This window comes from Typha angustifolia, chromosome 8 (genome assembly GCF_048772165.1).
Source record: "Typha angustifolia cultivar Huaian chromosome 8, ASM4877216v1, whole genome shotgun sequence".
NCBI lineage: Eukaryota > Viridiplantae > Streptophyta > Magnoliopsida > Poales > Typhaceae > Typha > Typha angustifolia.
Genome location: NC_133246.1, coordinates 3765003 through 3781175, shown reverse-complemented (window position 1 = coordinate 3781175; position 16173 = coordinate 3765003). Strand labels below are relative to the sequence as shown.

Here is a 16173-nt window from a genome sequence, read left to right as displayed (position 1 = left end):
GAGGGGAGAGAGGGTAAAGTACTCTGTTTTAAGGCTGAAGTGGGATAAAAATAAAATACAACTAAATACGCGATTATTGGAGCATTTATACTAAACCCCGAGTGCAGAAAATTCCCTCACCTTCCTTCTATATAATTATATATATATATATATATCTATTTATTTATTTTTAAAGAATGATTTAATGAATATTATAACTTATGCTGGTTTATTTTAAATTTATTAAATATTAGATGGGAGTATCAATAGTTATCATATTATTCTCTCCTTGATTCAAACAAAATAAATTTATTTTTCTCTTCTCTTCTCTTGATTACATCTAAATAAGATAAGAGAAAGTTATTTTATCTTCTCTGCTCTCCGTCCAAATAGAATGTAAATTTTGTATCAGTACTAACGCCTTAGAAAGCATATAGAATCTTTGCAGTCTATGAGTGTTGGTAACTTTGACAAGCATCAGTTTCTGTCTTGACCTTCGTCAACCATCATTGACGTTTTAGTTGCAGAACAAAACTTGGTAAACAGAAACACAGACAAATACACAAGAGCAACATGTTTATATACTAAAGAAACTACGCCGCCACCACGAAAACTGAAGGTAACATACCACTGAGTTCTAAGGAGCATTGAGATTTATGGCCTTTTCATATGTACAAGCAGCCGCGGTCTACACTCTGAACTGAGAGAAGAAAGAAAAAGACATCTATATGGTTTATCTACATATGGAAGGGCTTCAAAGCTGCCTCAAACTGAGGCGACAATTCACAAAGAACCTGGCGATTCAAGCGTTGGTAAAGTCTCTGAAGAGAAGCAAGGATGTGTTTAGACAGGGCCTCTCTGGCAAAAACTGCTCCGTCTTAAGAACCGAATTGGCCTTCTCTTTCTCGATGCCAGGGAGGCCGAGAGATAGAGAGAGTGACACAGACAGATCATCTCGATCACTCTTCGCAGGAGCAACCATCTCCAAATGAGATTCTTTTTTGTTAACCAAAGGGAAAAGTAAAGGCAGAACTTCCTTCTCCGATGACTTCTTTACACCGAGAGCTAGTTCAAGATCTGGAGTTTTGGATTCTAGTGCCTCTTCGTCATCTGAAGATGGAACATGTATAGCATTGTCAAATATGGTGCTCTTGGCAGGGCAGCACAATCCTGCAGGAAAGAAATTTCTATTAGCGCCTTCTATATTTTTTGGCATCACTACTGCACTGTGCACGTCGTCTGTATGTTGCCACCGATCCATATTGCTGTTAAACAAATTGCCAATTCTTGAATTGGCCTTTATCTTCTTGCATTCCGTCTCATCTTCATGAAATATGAAATTTGCCTTTCTGTTCCAAAAGTTCTCATTAGTGCTCTTTGCTGTCTCACCAGAAGCCTGTGATACTGTTTCGACTGAAGACGACCGTGACCGTTTCTTGTTTGGCTTATACTCCAAACTGACATGGTCCCTCACCGTGAGGTTTTCCTGCTGGTTGCGATACAAGGGTTCTTCACATCTCATAGATATCTCTTTCTCCCTCACTTTCTCAATGTTACCTTTGCCTTCTCCGCCTGCTCAACAGTCAGGCAAAAGAAAATTGAGTATAACTACTTTTGATAGCTAATGCGCACCAAATCTGGGAAACACATTACCTTGTGCAAAATCTGGAGAAATCTCTTTTGCGGATAATGCACCATTCTGATGAATCTGTCTTGAATTTTCAAGACCACAAGATGGGGAGACAGCAGCCACACCAAATTCACTTTTACTCACAATGTTCTGCAAGCAGAAAAATAAAAGATCAAGCTTGATAAAACCTACAAATACATTTTTCACCGTCATATTATTAAAGCAAGCAAGTTATTGTCATATCTTTCTTCTCAACTTGCATACGAACAATCAAAGAAACAGTTCTACTAGTAGAGACTCAGAAATCATGATCTATAAACAGTTGAGTATTGAGCTACTACTTCATATGCCTTGCACCTAAACACCATTCTCTTTTTTTGTCATTTTGAGGGCAAGATGGTCTGAAATTAACATTAAAAAATGCTTTTCCATGGTGAGCTAGAACACACATTTGTCTATCTTGTGGCATGGTCTATGTACAAGCTTTCACCAGATGATAAAAACAAAAGGTATCTCATGCACGCTTTTTTCTACACAAAGTGTGCAGTTAATATTAGTTAAGAAAGTGATAACTCCATACAGATCTCTAATGTGATCAAAGGAGAAGAAGAGTACCAGGTCGATACAATAGGCTCCCTGTGATGTCTGCACCTCTTCAGCACTGATCTGAAGTCCAGAACAAGTATCAGGTGAAGCATGTAGCTCAAGTAAGCTTTTCAATGGCTTGTTCACAGGAAATAAGCAAGAAACTGGTTCTGAAGGTGCCTGACGCACAGTTTTTTGATGAAAAGGCGGATTGATTGCATTCAAGATCCTACCATCAATACCAGAAGCCAGGAAAGGCTGAGCATCCACATACGCACTTGACTTTTCAGGCTGAGGCTGCTGAGCATTCAAGATCCTACCATCAATATCATTTCCACAAGATTTCTCATCTAGATTCCCATCTGAATTTTTTTTCTCACAAGGAAAATCATCTGGAGAAGCTAAATCTTGAGCGATGGAATCTAAATTCAACTTTGATCCACAAATTTTCATCTGGGAATTAGATGGGCCATTTAAGCATCCTTTTCTCCTTGCTCTAAAGATACCCCAGAGAAAAAATAACCTGTTCCAACCTGGAAAGGAAAAAGGTTATCTTTTAGAGAAGAATTCAGCATGCCAAGTGACCAAAAGATGCTGGTAGGCATTTAATGCAAGTTATCAATGTTAGCTCTTACGCTGGGAATTCTCTTGTAACTTATTTGATGGAAATATAAGAAGCTCAATACTGTTGATGTTTCCTCTGAGGGCTAGATCATTTTCAAGCATATTGTCCAACAGCTTTAGGTAAATTCTTTCGTAACTGTATCAGAAGAGAAAAATGCAGTCAGCCAACCAATCCTGATGTATGAACTACTAGAGAATTACAAAGGTAGCAAGCTCACAACTATACCTATCAGTATCCTTGGCAAAGAAATAAAGAGCAATATTATCATCTTCTGGCTTCTTCCCCTGAAATTGCGAAGGCCACGAGCTAAGACGAGGGACTTCCTCTAGTCGGACTCTGCTAGGAAATTGGGTAACTACTTCAAGCACTTTAGGTGATGCACAACTTGACAAATGAGCTTGAATTCCATCATAGATTTCAGGAAGTGTCCCAGCTCTTAGAACCTCAAAACTCCCTCTGCAAATAAATAAAGAAATAAGGATAAGAGCATTACAACATCCTTACATTTAGGGTAATATTAAAAGTTGCCCTAACTGATGAAAATAACTAGATATCTAGAATGCATCCTTTGAACTGAAAATTTAGAAGAGAAAGATATCATACTGCCAGATGAATTCATGATCTGGAATAACCACAGCTCTAAATGGATTTGAAAGAGAAGAATGATCAATTTGAGGCGAATCTGTCCCATTAGGAACATCCAAGGTTTTCGTAGAAGTTTCAGTCAAAGTAGTGCCTTTAGGAAGGCAAGGGGATTCCTCTTGATGTTTCGCTTGCTGCACATCTGTCGCAGGCTCAGCATTTCCCGACATATTTTTTTGATCAGATATTCCATTTACATGCAAATTCTTCTCAGAATTTGAATTTGCCAGTAAATTTCTAGAAACTAGTTCACAGCTCACATCAGCCCTTGATGCAGAATATTCCTTAGATTTGTCTGACAATATACTCTTTTTCCGCTTTCTTGTCTCTGACATTACTGCTGCAGCAGCACTTTTCCACTTATTGGAACTCTTGGTGATCCCTCTTAAACTTTGCCCATCAGATGACTTACTGATAGAAGAATCACGAAGATTGTCAGTTGGGCATAACTGTGCAGCGTGACCTGCTTCATTACACTTATTACAGCATAATATTTGACCAACACCAGGAACCTCCCGTTTTGTACTAACAGAATTGCCTGGAACTTTGTCTTTATCACCTCGATGGGATAATCCTGCAAGCTGAGGCACACTGTTTCGCAAAATGGTATCAGGAACTCTGCGTTGTTTATTGGTTGCACCGGGACTAGCAGAATCAGCTTCCTTTGGAACAACTTGGCGTGTGTCTTGTTCCAAATTGCACCTTTCATAACTTCCAGATGTATGTGATGTCTTCTTCATTTCACTACATCCTGAGAAACCACAAAATGGCAAAAGGTTATTTTAAAGTAAAATAGGGAGCTAACAAAAGGTGAAATACACATGACTACAAGTCCAATGCTTGGGAGATCAGTTACCTAAATTATTTGTACTATCCAGTCCTCTCTTGAAGCTAACTAAGTCTGCCTTAGACTTACTGACAAAATCTTTATCATGATGAGGAATCTTCAGGTCCAGCTTCGGAATAGAGCTGCCAGTCTTTGCTGATGGACTAACAAGGGGCCGATCTAGAATAAAGGAGTTATTCTTATCTAACATCTTCACTTCGTTTACTGGTTTCAGTGCTCGAGAACTCTGAGCTCGAGGCAAATTAAGAAGCTTCTTTTGTTTTACTGATTCAATGTTGGAATGGCCTGAATTCACACTCTTAAATGATCCAGACCTAATTAATTTCCTGACTGATGCTCCCTCTCTGGTGTTTGTGGAACCAAAATCCCGTGTTATCCGTTTCTTATCAGGAACGTCTCCGATCAACTGTTTGACTCTTGGTTTTGAATTCAAATTGTTGAACGAATTTTGCTTCAATAAAGAGCCTGTGGGAAAAGTAGAAAATAAACAATTTTCAACCTCAGAAACAGAACATGATTCAATTAAATGCATAAAGAAAATGTCTGACAAAAAGTACCTCCAGGTGAATGGAGTTGTTCTTGAATCTTAGGCATGCTGCCTATTGCATGTGAAGAAGAGGCCTGGAAACTTATGACAGATGGATCTCGAGGTGAGGAAGCAATATTGGCTGATTTTATCTTTTCCATATGAGAGCTTCTGAAGGAACTTTCACGAGATAGGACATTACTCTTCCTGGGGCTGGCTGTCTCCCTGGACCCAGAATTATTTTCCACAATTCTTTTGCTGGTTGTAGAAATAACTTCTACATTATCTACATGTCTTTTGACCGATTTTTGTAGATTTTGTTTTCCTTTTGTAAATCCTCCCACTTCAGGATCAGTTGCCGTGTCACCTGATTTTACCAAATCCTGAGGGGTGAGTCTGCTTCCACAGTTCCGATTATTTTCAGTAAAAGATTCTGATATTGGTGTACTAGAAATCGTCTCATATTTATCCTTTCTTTTATCCTCCACATCCTTAAGCTGGCACTCCTCACATAGCCAATTGCCTTCAGGAATTTTGTCCACCATTACTCGCATGCAATAACTAGTCATATTATTAAAAACAAAAAAATCAGTGTTAACTTTTGATCATACCAAATAAGAGAGGTCTCTAATTAGAGCAAAAAATGGGAATAAATCAATAAATCAATAAGCATGCTTACATGTGCTCAGCTCCATCAATGCATCGACTGCATGTAGCTAGAAGCTCCTCTCGACCTGCATCTCCGCATATATCACATACTTTAACCTAAAACAGAATGACAGAAGATCAAATCAAAACTCAGAAGAATCCTCTACAAAATCTGAAGAGCAAAGGAAAAGCGGTTGCTAGCTATCTCCTTGAGGTAAACAACCATCAAGAAAAACATATGGAATCACAGCAGCGTAAACCTAATCAAGCAAATATCTCGACAAAAAAGAAACTCCTTTGCTATCCGCATAGTAGCAAGTTTCTACTCTTCAAAATAACTAAGTCTTTCCCTCCATTTTATTATATTATATATTGAGCTAGAGACAAACTTTATGTTAAACCTTTGCAAAAAGGTTTTAACACATTGCTGGTCATTGAATGCCTCTCAGCACTCAAAATCATTATCCCAAGGTGGGAAAAGATGAAAATACTTTCTCTCTCCACTTCAGGATTAGTTTTTCATGATTTTGGGGCACAATCAATTGATAGAAATGTGTTAAAGCTAGTTCCAAAAGTTTAATATAAAGCTTGCAGTCCAATTCACATGCAACCTGCTATTCTTATTTCATATACTGTTTCAAAGTTTCTAACATGACGTTGAATTGAAGAGTATACAAAATAATCATGCATCATCATCATCATTATCCAAGCCATTATATGGGGTCAATAAGAGCACAACCCAATATCAACACTTTCTACTTTTTTTTTCTTTGTACCAAAGCTACCCTCAAAACCAAGATTGGATGGTCAAACCATTTTATTTGTCTAAAGGGAGGAGAAAACCTTTGAACCTTTGTCACGGGTTTAACATCTGAGTTGAGAGGCTTCCCTAAGACAACAATATGTTTTTTCCCCAACTTAACTTGCCAAAGTATTATTCATACAAGTCCCAATGTTCCATACATTATATAAAAGAGAAAATTAGTATTTATGCAGATCATTCTTGACACTACAGCAGTAGCAGTACCATAGTTATATTTCAAATTAACAGTTCAGCTACTTAATTAGTTATTTCATTCTTTTATCATCTCATTATGCATTCGTTGCACAACAAGTACAATGCAGGTGCAATAAAATCCTAAACTGAAGGGCACTTTTAATTCGTTTTATGATCAATTTCCTTTAAGAAAACACAAAAAAAAGGTACCTACATCATCCAACTCATTGTCTATCTCCTGATTCTCTCTGTCACCCGTCATTCCAGGTTGCATTTGAGACTCATGATCACTCAAGGGCTTAAGAAATGAACTTTTCAGTTGATGCTGTTCATTATTGCTGCTGCACTTGATGATTTCATCAGATTGGATCTTGCTATCATCTCTGTCTTTATTTTCCAAGCATGGAATATCAATTTTTAGAGCCCTTGAAAAAGACTCCCTCCTTGTATCATTTGCTTTACTAACTTTGGTGTTTGAAAGCATATCACACTTCCTTCCTTCAGTGCTCTTAGAAGCCAATTGTCCACCAGCTGAAGATTCCACATAGTCCATTGAGCATTCAAAAATTTCTTCATGATATTCAGTAACTAAATTATGTTGTAGATCACCAAAGTTGGCCTTGGGCCTCACATCATGGTTACTGTGGGCATTGGAACTTGGATATTGTACTTCAGGAAAAGTTGTTGCTTTGCTGAGAGTAGACTCTGCAGGCACGGACTTATCACAAAGACCAGCTTTTAGAGCACTAGCATCAGACTTCTTTCTTGGAGATCCATCAGTGCATGCAGTAGTCTTTCTTGAGTCACCTCGGCTGGCTCCATTTTCATAGTTATACAACCCATAAGAGCCCTTCTCTTGGGAAACCTTTTGCATGTCTAAGTCACAGGTTAATGCAGAATTACATGTGATGTCCTTCTTGTCCACTTCCACAGTTTGATCACTGGTTGGCACACTGGCATCTTTAAATCCACTAAGACATGAAATATTGTCCCCGTGACATTCAACACCATGCTTCTCTCCATCTTGATCTGAGAACCTCTGGTGCTCTCTAGGTGAGGAACAGAACTCATTATCAGAATGAAAATTCTTTGGTGAAAGAAGCTGTTGTCCAGCAATTGCTTCACATACCTCTGAAGGCATGTCAACATTTTCAGAGATATCACATGTAGTAGAGGTTCCTAACATAACTTTACTTTCAACATTTTCACAGGAAGAGTCATTACTTGAATTAGCACTTACTATGTTGCTTGTTTCACTACTGACATGTTGTTCATCATCAAATTTTCTTCTCTTACAAAGAGGTTGCTCATCAGCATCAATCAATGTACAACTACCATCTTCTTCTACCCTACCAGAATTATCAGAAAAGGCAGACTCGACTTTCAACTCCATAACTGAAAGACTTCGATGCAAACAAGAGGAGCAAGGAGCAGAGCACACATTGCATGTCCCAGATTCTGCCCTCATACGAGGACTACAAGCTGAAAAGGTACCCTGTAAAATTGCATAAAATACAGATTGTCAGAAGTGATTCTTTGAAAAATGTAAACAAAGAATGTAGGAAGAAATACATGAGTTGCAAAAGCATTTACTTATATGTGCCAAGCATGTCTCACAACTAAATAACTTCTCAATTTTAAGTTGTAATCTATATAAAGAAAAAGGAAGTACAAGACCATATTTCCAGAAAACAAAAAAATGAGGAAAAAAAAGAAAACAGTGAATATCAAATAATATTGTCCTCAGTAGTAGAGTGTCCAAATGTAAGGGAGAGAAAATATACCAGAAGTTCCACAGAAACTTCTGAAAACAAAACAAATAGTTTCTCTTCACTGCAAATCAATCCAGACTTCCAGATGTATCATTTAATTACTCTCACCAAGATTAACAAATAAGGAATAACTCATTTTATTGTGGGCAATTTATGAAGCATTTGTCTTCAAGTTTAGGAGAAATCTTCTCAAGAACAAACTAGCACTTAAAAATTTATATAGTCTAAGAAACTTCATCGATTTGACAAGTACAAGATGTTCAATACAACTTACAAATTTCCAAAAGGGAACCACAATTTCCCTCTTCAATATTTCATCAAGGTCTAACCAACAAGGCAGATACCATTGTACTCGTGGACATTTAGAAGCTTAGAGAGAGAAAAATTCCCAATAGTAAACTGGCACTTTATAAACAGAAAAGATATTTGATTCATCAGTTGACTTAAGAATAAACATTTTATTTAGCACAGGCTTTTGTCCTTCTATGAAATATCTCATGTCCTTTTTTCCCTATTTCTTTCCAATTCCAGTTTTTCCTCTAACTCTCTCTTCTGCTTATTTACAAAAAATCATTGCTCCATTTTGGTGCACTGTGGTTTTAAATTGGACATCAGTTCAAAACTTATCCTTTATAGATGCTACATGTGACAAATACAATTATTTCATACTGTATTTTTCCAGTAACAACACCACTCACCTCAATAACCTCTATGGCTAAGCTGAATGTTTGGTAGTTAGTTTCCTAGTTGCCCAGCATTTTATTCCACAAAAGAAGCTAATCTTATATCGAGTAAATTTGATGTTTTGACTTCAAGGATACATGATAATTATTACACAACACACTAGTGGCGCTTCTCTAATTTAACAATCCTATGCTAACCCCATGTGCACTCATTAATCTCCTCTTCCTGTTAGATCCAATATAAAAAAGTATGTCATGTAAGTTATTTTCTGTCCATCAAAAATAAATCCTTCATCCTCATATTTTCTCGTTGTCTTGAAATTGCAATCTGTGCTTCAGTCTTAGCAATAGTTATTCTGAGCCTTTAGATTGAGCTTCTTCCCTGTATTTTTAGTTCAAGGTTCAACCTTATCCTAAATTGCTCAATTAGAATGATGTCGTTGGTAAATAAACAATACAAAATTCCATATCTCATGTCTTTAACTAATTTACTTACAAAATCAATTGAAATAAGTAACAAAATATATCCTCTTTTAATGCAACAAAACATGTTAATCAATTACAGAAGCTATACGCCTTACCTTTTCTGGATTTCCATATTAAGATGAGTCAAAAAATCTGATGTCCTAATAGGTACAAGAATATGAGCTTTCATTTCCTTATCACAATTGGGGCACACTATATTTCAACCTTAGGTGAGTTTTAGCTGAGGCAACTAGATAGGCAATTTGAGGCACATGGTACTTCATGTTGCCTACATAATTTAACAAAACTCAAGATACTCGATAAATTGGAAAAGCATGAACTGGTACTGGGGAAATTGTGATGATGAACTTACGTCAGGAAAAAGGAGTTCAGAAACGAACTATGATTAATAATTTAACAAAAATGTAGAATAGTACAAAAGCTGTACATGTGTAATCCTAGAAACTATTAAATCTCATGATGTCCTGTTGAACAAAGTCCCCAGTTCCATGCTGCTGCAAAATACATAAAAATGCATGTAGAGAATTACATATCATTAAAAAATTTAAACAAAATATAATTTAATGAATTGCTGTTGATCGAGGATTCAAGATTCTAGCAAAACGAAGGCCAATTCATCATGGAGTTAAGATAAGCAATTTGTGGAAGTAATTACCAAAATTATGGTTAGAATATCAAAGTACAAGTATCACTCTAATATGCTTCTAGACTAGGAAATCACAACCATTTATTTAAAATTTAAAAAAAAAATTAATGTCAAAGACCAAAGAGCTACACAAACACAACTTACAGAATGCTTAATCTCTGAATAATAAAGGAAGAAAATGCTTATTTGAAAAAGAACAATAATAAGTCTTCCTCTTTTCTCAAAAAGATAAATAAAATAAAATAATGATATGCTAGATTTCCAAAATTAGTTACTAGAGAAAAAGTCCTTTCCAATCTAATCTCTGTGCGTGGAATTTCAGATAATAGTAGCTATCATTCTGTGATACCATCCTCAAAATGTCCTCTAGAAACTGCTTAGAAACATCATCCATGTAGCTTTGTATGTATCCTATATATAGAACATCATGAAGCATCTGACAAATGATAATTCAAACCAACTGTAAGTTGATGCTTGACCTGAGCTGGCAACCTAATTTTGATTACACCGGCCTGAACTGTCTTCTGATCTTCTCAAATTCATCAAATTGAAGACATGCTATCATATAGCAATTATACAGGAAGTGCCTGTTTAGGAAGAAGGAAAAAAAACTTTGACTACCACATGGAAAACAATTATACGTGATAGCGTTCTTCTTACCGATTTCATTCTTAGCAATTCGTGGTCCAATTGATCCCCTCGTCCTTGGATGCAAAAACTCTCTTCTGGGACTGGTGTTATCTAGAAGGAAGACACAACACCACATCGATCACAAGGACAAAAAATAGCAAATTTGATGATTATTTCAAGTTATAACTAATCACCCGTCTTCCAATTGATTGTAAGAAAATGTACGGATGAACTGATCGAAAAATCCCAATGCACGAATAAACAATTGGTAAAAGAGAAGCAGGATACCACAAATTTCAATCTTTATCGAAAACCATGACAAGAAATGTTAATTAGCAGTTCATAAGTTAAAACTCACAATCATCTTACAAATGAAAATAAACACCAAAAATTCCTCGGGGAAACAAGATCGAATCCTATTAAAACAAAAGGAAACTCCCAAAACTAAAAGACAATTACAAGCCTACACCGATCCACAACAAAATCATTAGAGAAACCAATTCCCAGCATAAAGGCGATAACTTTACATGCCTCCGGTTGCGAGATCTTCTTCGTTCGATCGTAGAGATCCTTCACGCTCCTCTCCCCGCGCTTCCTCATGTCCCTCCACCTCCGGAATCGTCCCGATCGATTCCGATCGCCCTAACCCCAGCTACCGCTTCGCTTCTCCATCTCCATCCCGGTGAGCGTTTCGAACTGGCCCAGAAGATTGATGGATAGAGACAAAGAGAAAGAGAGAGAGATGAGGGATACGGGCGGGGGGGGGGGGGGGGGGGGGGGGCAAGAGAGAGAGAGGTGAACAAGGACAAGGAGACGCCAAATGGGCGCGCCGGGTGCGAATCGGATCGGATGGAAGAGGTTGCTACGATGCGAGCTTCACATCGAATCAATCCATGGCGAGCGAGAGAGAGAGAGAGAGAGAGAGAGAGAGAGAGAGAGAGAGAGAGAGGAGAGCGACACACGCGTGGAGTGAGGACTCTGTCTATATCTCAATGCGAAATTTGCTCATTTTGCATTTTAGCCCCTCGAATGAGTAATTACTTCTGATCTTAATTCGATATCGACCACATAATCTCTACCACTAAGCAGAAAGTAATTAATTACCTAATTACTCTTTACAAAATCACATACAGATCACACATCATCCCATCAATTTTAATGGACTAATTATCACATTTTTTTCTTCACTTTAAATTCTCTTCTTCTTCTTTTTTACTTAATGAATCACATTAATTCTAACTATTTCTTTTATATATATATAAATATATTTTCCTCAGTTACTATTAACTCCTAACATTTTTCTACGGTATGCGTCGTGAACTAGACGCCGACATCCGTTGAAGTGTTGAACCGAACGAATCTCAGATCTACTGCTGGCTGACGAGAAAGACGAGTAGATTGGAGTACAGAAAAATGTCATAAATCCAAGTCTTCGGAAGACTATAAACAATCAAATGATGTAAGGAAGCATGTATGAACGTATGGAATAAGTCAAGAAATAAATATTCCAATATCCACAGGATATTTAAAAAACTATTAGACTATTTATTGCACCCATGCAGCTGACCTGATGACTCGTCAATATGTCATTATAACTAGTTTAAAGAAAATATTGGTGATGTTTGGAATTTGCAACTCGATTTGGTCTGCAACTTCGGCGTGGTGGAGTCGGAGGTGGACGAAGAATGGCTGGAGATCCTCTGCACTCAGTGTTGTACGAAATATATGTATGTTGCCAAATAATTCCACTTTATTAGCATATTATTAATACAGTATTAGTGTGTATTCCCTAGTCCCGATTTATTAAAAAAAATTACAAATCACACCCTACGATTTACATATTTTGTGATTTATTTCGTTTTGAGGATTTTGTAACCCGACCTCTCTTATTTGTCTATAATTCATATTTAACACGTTGATTTAATTTAGACGATAGTAGAAAAAAAATATTCTATTATAATATATAATAATTTATAAATACTTAAATTACTCTTGTCTTTTTTATCCTAATTTTCTCTTCCTAGAAAAAAAGTAGAAGAAGAAGAAGAAGGCGGTGATGAAAGGGAAAAGATAAGGAAATATGACGACAGTAACTGGGGAGTAGGTAGTGGGGAATATAGCGAAAAGATATAGAAAAATAAGATTGAATAATAGAGATTTCAGTAACTTAGTTGATATTAATTAATTAAAATAATTTTGTTAAATGAGAGATTAGGTTATAAAATTCTAAAATACGGAGTACTAATTATAAAATGTGTAAAATATGTAGGTGCGATTTGTAAAAATCTCTTAAATAAAAAAGCAAATATAGAAACCTCTAAAATTAGAGCCGATAAGATAGGATAAGCCCGATTAACATTACAATACTGTTGTTAATTAGGAACAGTTTTCCAATCAGATCGTAGGAAAAGCGTGCAATTCATACTGTATAGCATCCGAAGTAACTTTGTTGGAGCGTCGTGTGAACTGCATGCAGCTCATGGTGTATCACGTGGAAAGTACTACGGCTTACAAGGGAATTGGAATCCAATTCCATCCTCTCCTTTTTATTCTCTCTCTCTCTCTCTCTCTCTCTCTCTCTCAATGTATAGAAGTTTCTTCGTGCAAGTGATGTTAAATCGCTTTAACGCAAAGTAAACCACTGGATTGTTTTCCATGCAATATTGCAAGCTTTGGAGTTGTGAAGCATTTACACGTAATTTCCTTCATATATTTATATATATATATATACACACACACACACACACACATACTTTGATTACGATTAAGCTTTCTAAGTTGCAGTAAACACGCATAAAGCTAACATGCTTGTGAGATGCGATCACTTCACAATTCACGCAACCTTTGTTTCTGACCATACGTGGCCATTTAACACAAGCATAAGTTATAATTTAAAAATAAAATAAAAATAAATTATTTTACTGTTATATACTTTAGCATAGAACCACTTTTAACCCTCTCTAATCTATTTTGTATCACTTAGCGAGCATTTTAAATTACCAAAATACTTTATTCTTTTTATTAGATAGTCTTATTCTAAGGTTTTGGGGATCAAGCAACTGTTTTCTATAATCACCTTTCTTAGAGACTATAGAGTTCACGTTTGCTAGTAGATGTATGGTATTGACCTTAATTATATTGCTTGAGAGTAGATGTAAAGAAAGATGACTTGAAGAAGATATTATATGTGGAAATATTGAGAAGATTGCCCTTCTTCTACACTTGATTAAAGATAGGTTTTAACTCATTCCTTAAATCCATAATTTTTTTTAAGAAAGTATAATCATAAGGGGAAATTAGTCAAGTGGTATTAAATAATTTGATGCCAAAATGAAAGAAACTAAAATATATTTAACATATATTTAATCTCTATTTAATTCAAATTAAACATGACAATGCAAAATACTAGAATTAAGATAGTCAACTTGAGCAAATATTTTTCACCATAATTAAATTTCTAAACAACTAAACTATTTCTATCATTCATAATAAGTAAAAATTTTAAGTGATTAAGTTTAAAATAAATATATATATATATATATTTTGGATACACTGTAATTTATCCCTACTACTATATTAAACACTAAAATTACTCTCTAATTAAAATCACTATAACCTATAGTATAAGACGAAAATTTACGTGGTTCGAGCGATGGGGATTCACAAAATCTCCAGGTAGAGGGAGGTATCTGGACACGTGTTCGGTCTGGATCTAAAGTTACTGGGTGGGGGCGGTGGCGAGAACAGTGCGTCCTTTAAATGCGAGGAATCCGAGGACGAAATCTCGAGTAAGATGACAGATCGCGTGGAGGTTCGTGCGAACAGTCGATCCGGACCGTCCAGTTGATGGGGTCACGGGCACCGCCTCACCCCGATCGGACGGCTGGGGACCGGGTAGCGTCGGAACGGACGGCAGAGATCGTTCCGTTGGTTGGTTGGGGGGGGGGGGACCAAAGGAAGGCGGGGGGGGGGGTGGGCGACGTTGAGGCTTCTGGAAGCTTCTCCCCTGCACGTCATCCTCAGTACGGTCTGCTGTTGACCACCGAACAGCGTGTAGGGAAATGGCGACCAATCTGTTTGCTTTCTTTGCTCCTTTTGGTGCTGGACCCTCTCCCGTAATTTAATTTTGATTTTAAATTCATTTTTTTTTAATTTTAATTTTGACTTTTTAGAACAAAAAAAGAAAAAAAAAAAAAAAGAAAAAAAAAGAGGATCGAAAGGGACTGATTGCAATCAATGGATCATCCGAAATAAAGGTCAAAATCAACACTTTTGATCAAACAAATTTCCGCCATAATTTTCAATCAAGTTTTTGGATTGGTACTATTGGATTTTAGACAAAACTTTTATCAGTTAGTACATATTCTAAATAATACAATAATTATTGAGATCCTATAATGTATTCTTCTTGCCACGTGGAAGAAAAATATAGTTAGTTGGGCGACTTTAAAAGGCCCATTCACGGAGGAATCCTAAAATTTCCATCCAGCCAATTAAATTTTCTACTCGTCCAAAAGTTACTCAACTATATGGTTTAATTTTATTTAGTTTCAAAAGCTCAATCTACGTTTTAGATAATATAAATAAATAAATAGTAAGCAGGAGATGAGAACGTAAATAGAACCTATGAAAAGAGTTACTTTACGTGTCACACAGTACGAGACTTAATAACAAGAAGCCAAAATGATGTCAGAAATCAAAATCACTGTTGGTTTTTAATAAGTCCAATAGTATAATACTATTTGACCAACAACTACCAGTCCTTTACTCCCAATTTATTCAATAGAGTTCTTCAATTTATAATTTATTTTGTCCCAAGTAAATAAAAAAATAAAAATAAAGTCTTCTATTAATTAAAGATAACTTTATTTTTGGGGGATAATAGAAATGTTTCTACATGAATTGTTGTAGGAAAAATACTTCACAACAACTATAGTGCTTTAATAAATAAAATATATTTTTATCAAATATGCTAAGGTAGATAGTCCTAGTAATCCAACCTTTGATAATATATTGACCGGTAGCTAGTCTTTAAATATTATACTTGTCAACCATAGAGGACCTAGTGAATGGCATTAATTTTCTGGCCTCCATGGGGACCATCGAGAAGTTAATGACCTATATCTAAGCATTCTTTTTGTAATAGCCAATGTTGTTTTCATCTCCCATATATAATGTTTTATTTAACAGGAAAAAAAGAGTTTAGAATTGGGATTGTATAGTTTTAAATAGTTTATATTGGGAGATTGAAAGTTTTTTTTTTTTTTTATGTTATATATCATATGTTATATTTAACTCATTTTATGATCGGTACTCTGTCTTTAAGGATTTTGTAACCGAACTCGTTATTTTCTTCTATAATTTTTATTTAACACCGTGTATTAAAAAAAGAATATAACGTTTAATATACAAAATAATTTAAATTACTCCTGCCTTTTTCATCCTATTTTTCTTTTTACGAAAAAAAAAGAATAAGA

The 16173-nt window shown here is 36.0% G+C and overlaps 1 protein-coding gene across 5 annotated transcripts; it reads right to left on the bottom strand.

The window, feature by feature from the left end:
- Positions 1–538: 538 nt before the first annotated feature.
- On the bottom strand, positions 539–11617 carry LOC140766112 (uncharacterized). 5 transcript variants are annotated; one of them, XM_073105543.1, is made up of 13 exons: positions 11228–11617; positions 10727–10797; positions 9848–9914; positions 6694–7974; positions 5514–5599; positions 4866–5395; positions 4318–4773; positions 3423–4212; positions 3045–3275; positions 2830–2954; positions 2225–2727; positions 1633–1759; positions 539–1551 (listed from the first exon to the last, which is right to left on the bottom strand). In XM_073105543.1, the coding sequence occupies exons 4-13, from the start codon at positions 7945–7947 to the stop codon at positions 782–784; spliced, it is 4872 nt and encodes a 1623-aa protein (XP_072961644.1). In that variant the 5' UTR covers positions 7948–7974; positions 9848–9914; positions 10727–10797; positions 11228–11617; the 3' UTR covers positions 539–781. The 5 variants fall into 5 exon arrangements, with proteins under 5 accessions (XP_072961644.1, XP_072961642.1, XP_072961641.1 ...); XM_073105541.1 differs by lacking the exon at positions 9848–9914 and having other exon boundaries at positions 11224–11617; XM_073105540.1 differs by lacking the exon at positions 9848–9914 and having other exon boundaries at positions 10727–10807.
- Positions 11618–16173: the final 4556 nt, after the last annotated feature.

Coding starts and splice junctions, on each gene's coding strand:
- LOC140766112 (XM_073105540.1), bottom strand. CDS start 11,296: ATGAGGAAGCGCGGGGAGAGGAGCGTGAAGGATCTCTACGATCGAACG. Junction 4,774..4,865: donor ACAACTCCATTCACCTGGAG/GTACTTTTTGTC, acceptor CTTTTCCCACAG/GCTCTTTATTGAAGCAAAAT. Junction 1,552..1,632: donor TTCTCCAGATTTTGCACAAG/GTAATGTGTTTC, acceptor ACTGTTGAGCAG/GCGGAGAAGGCAAAGGTAAC.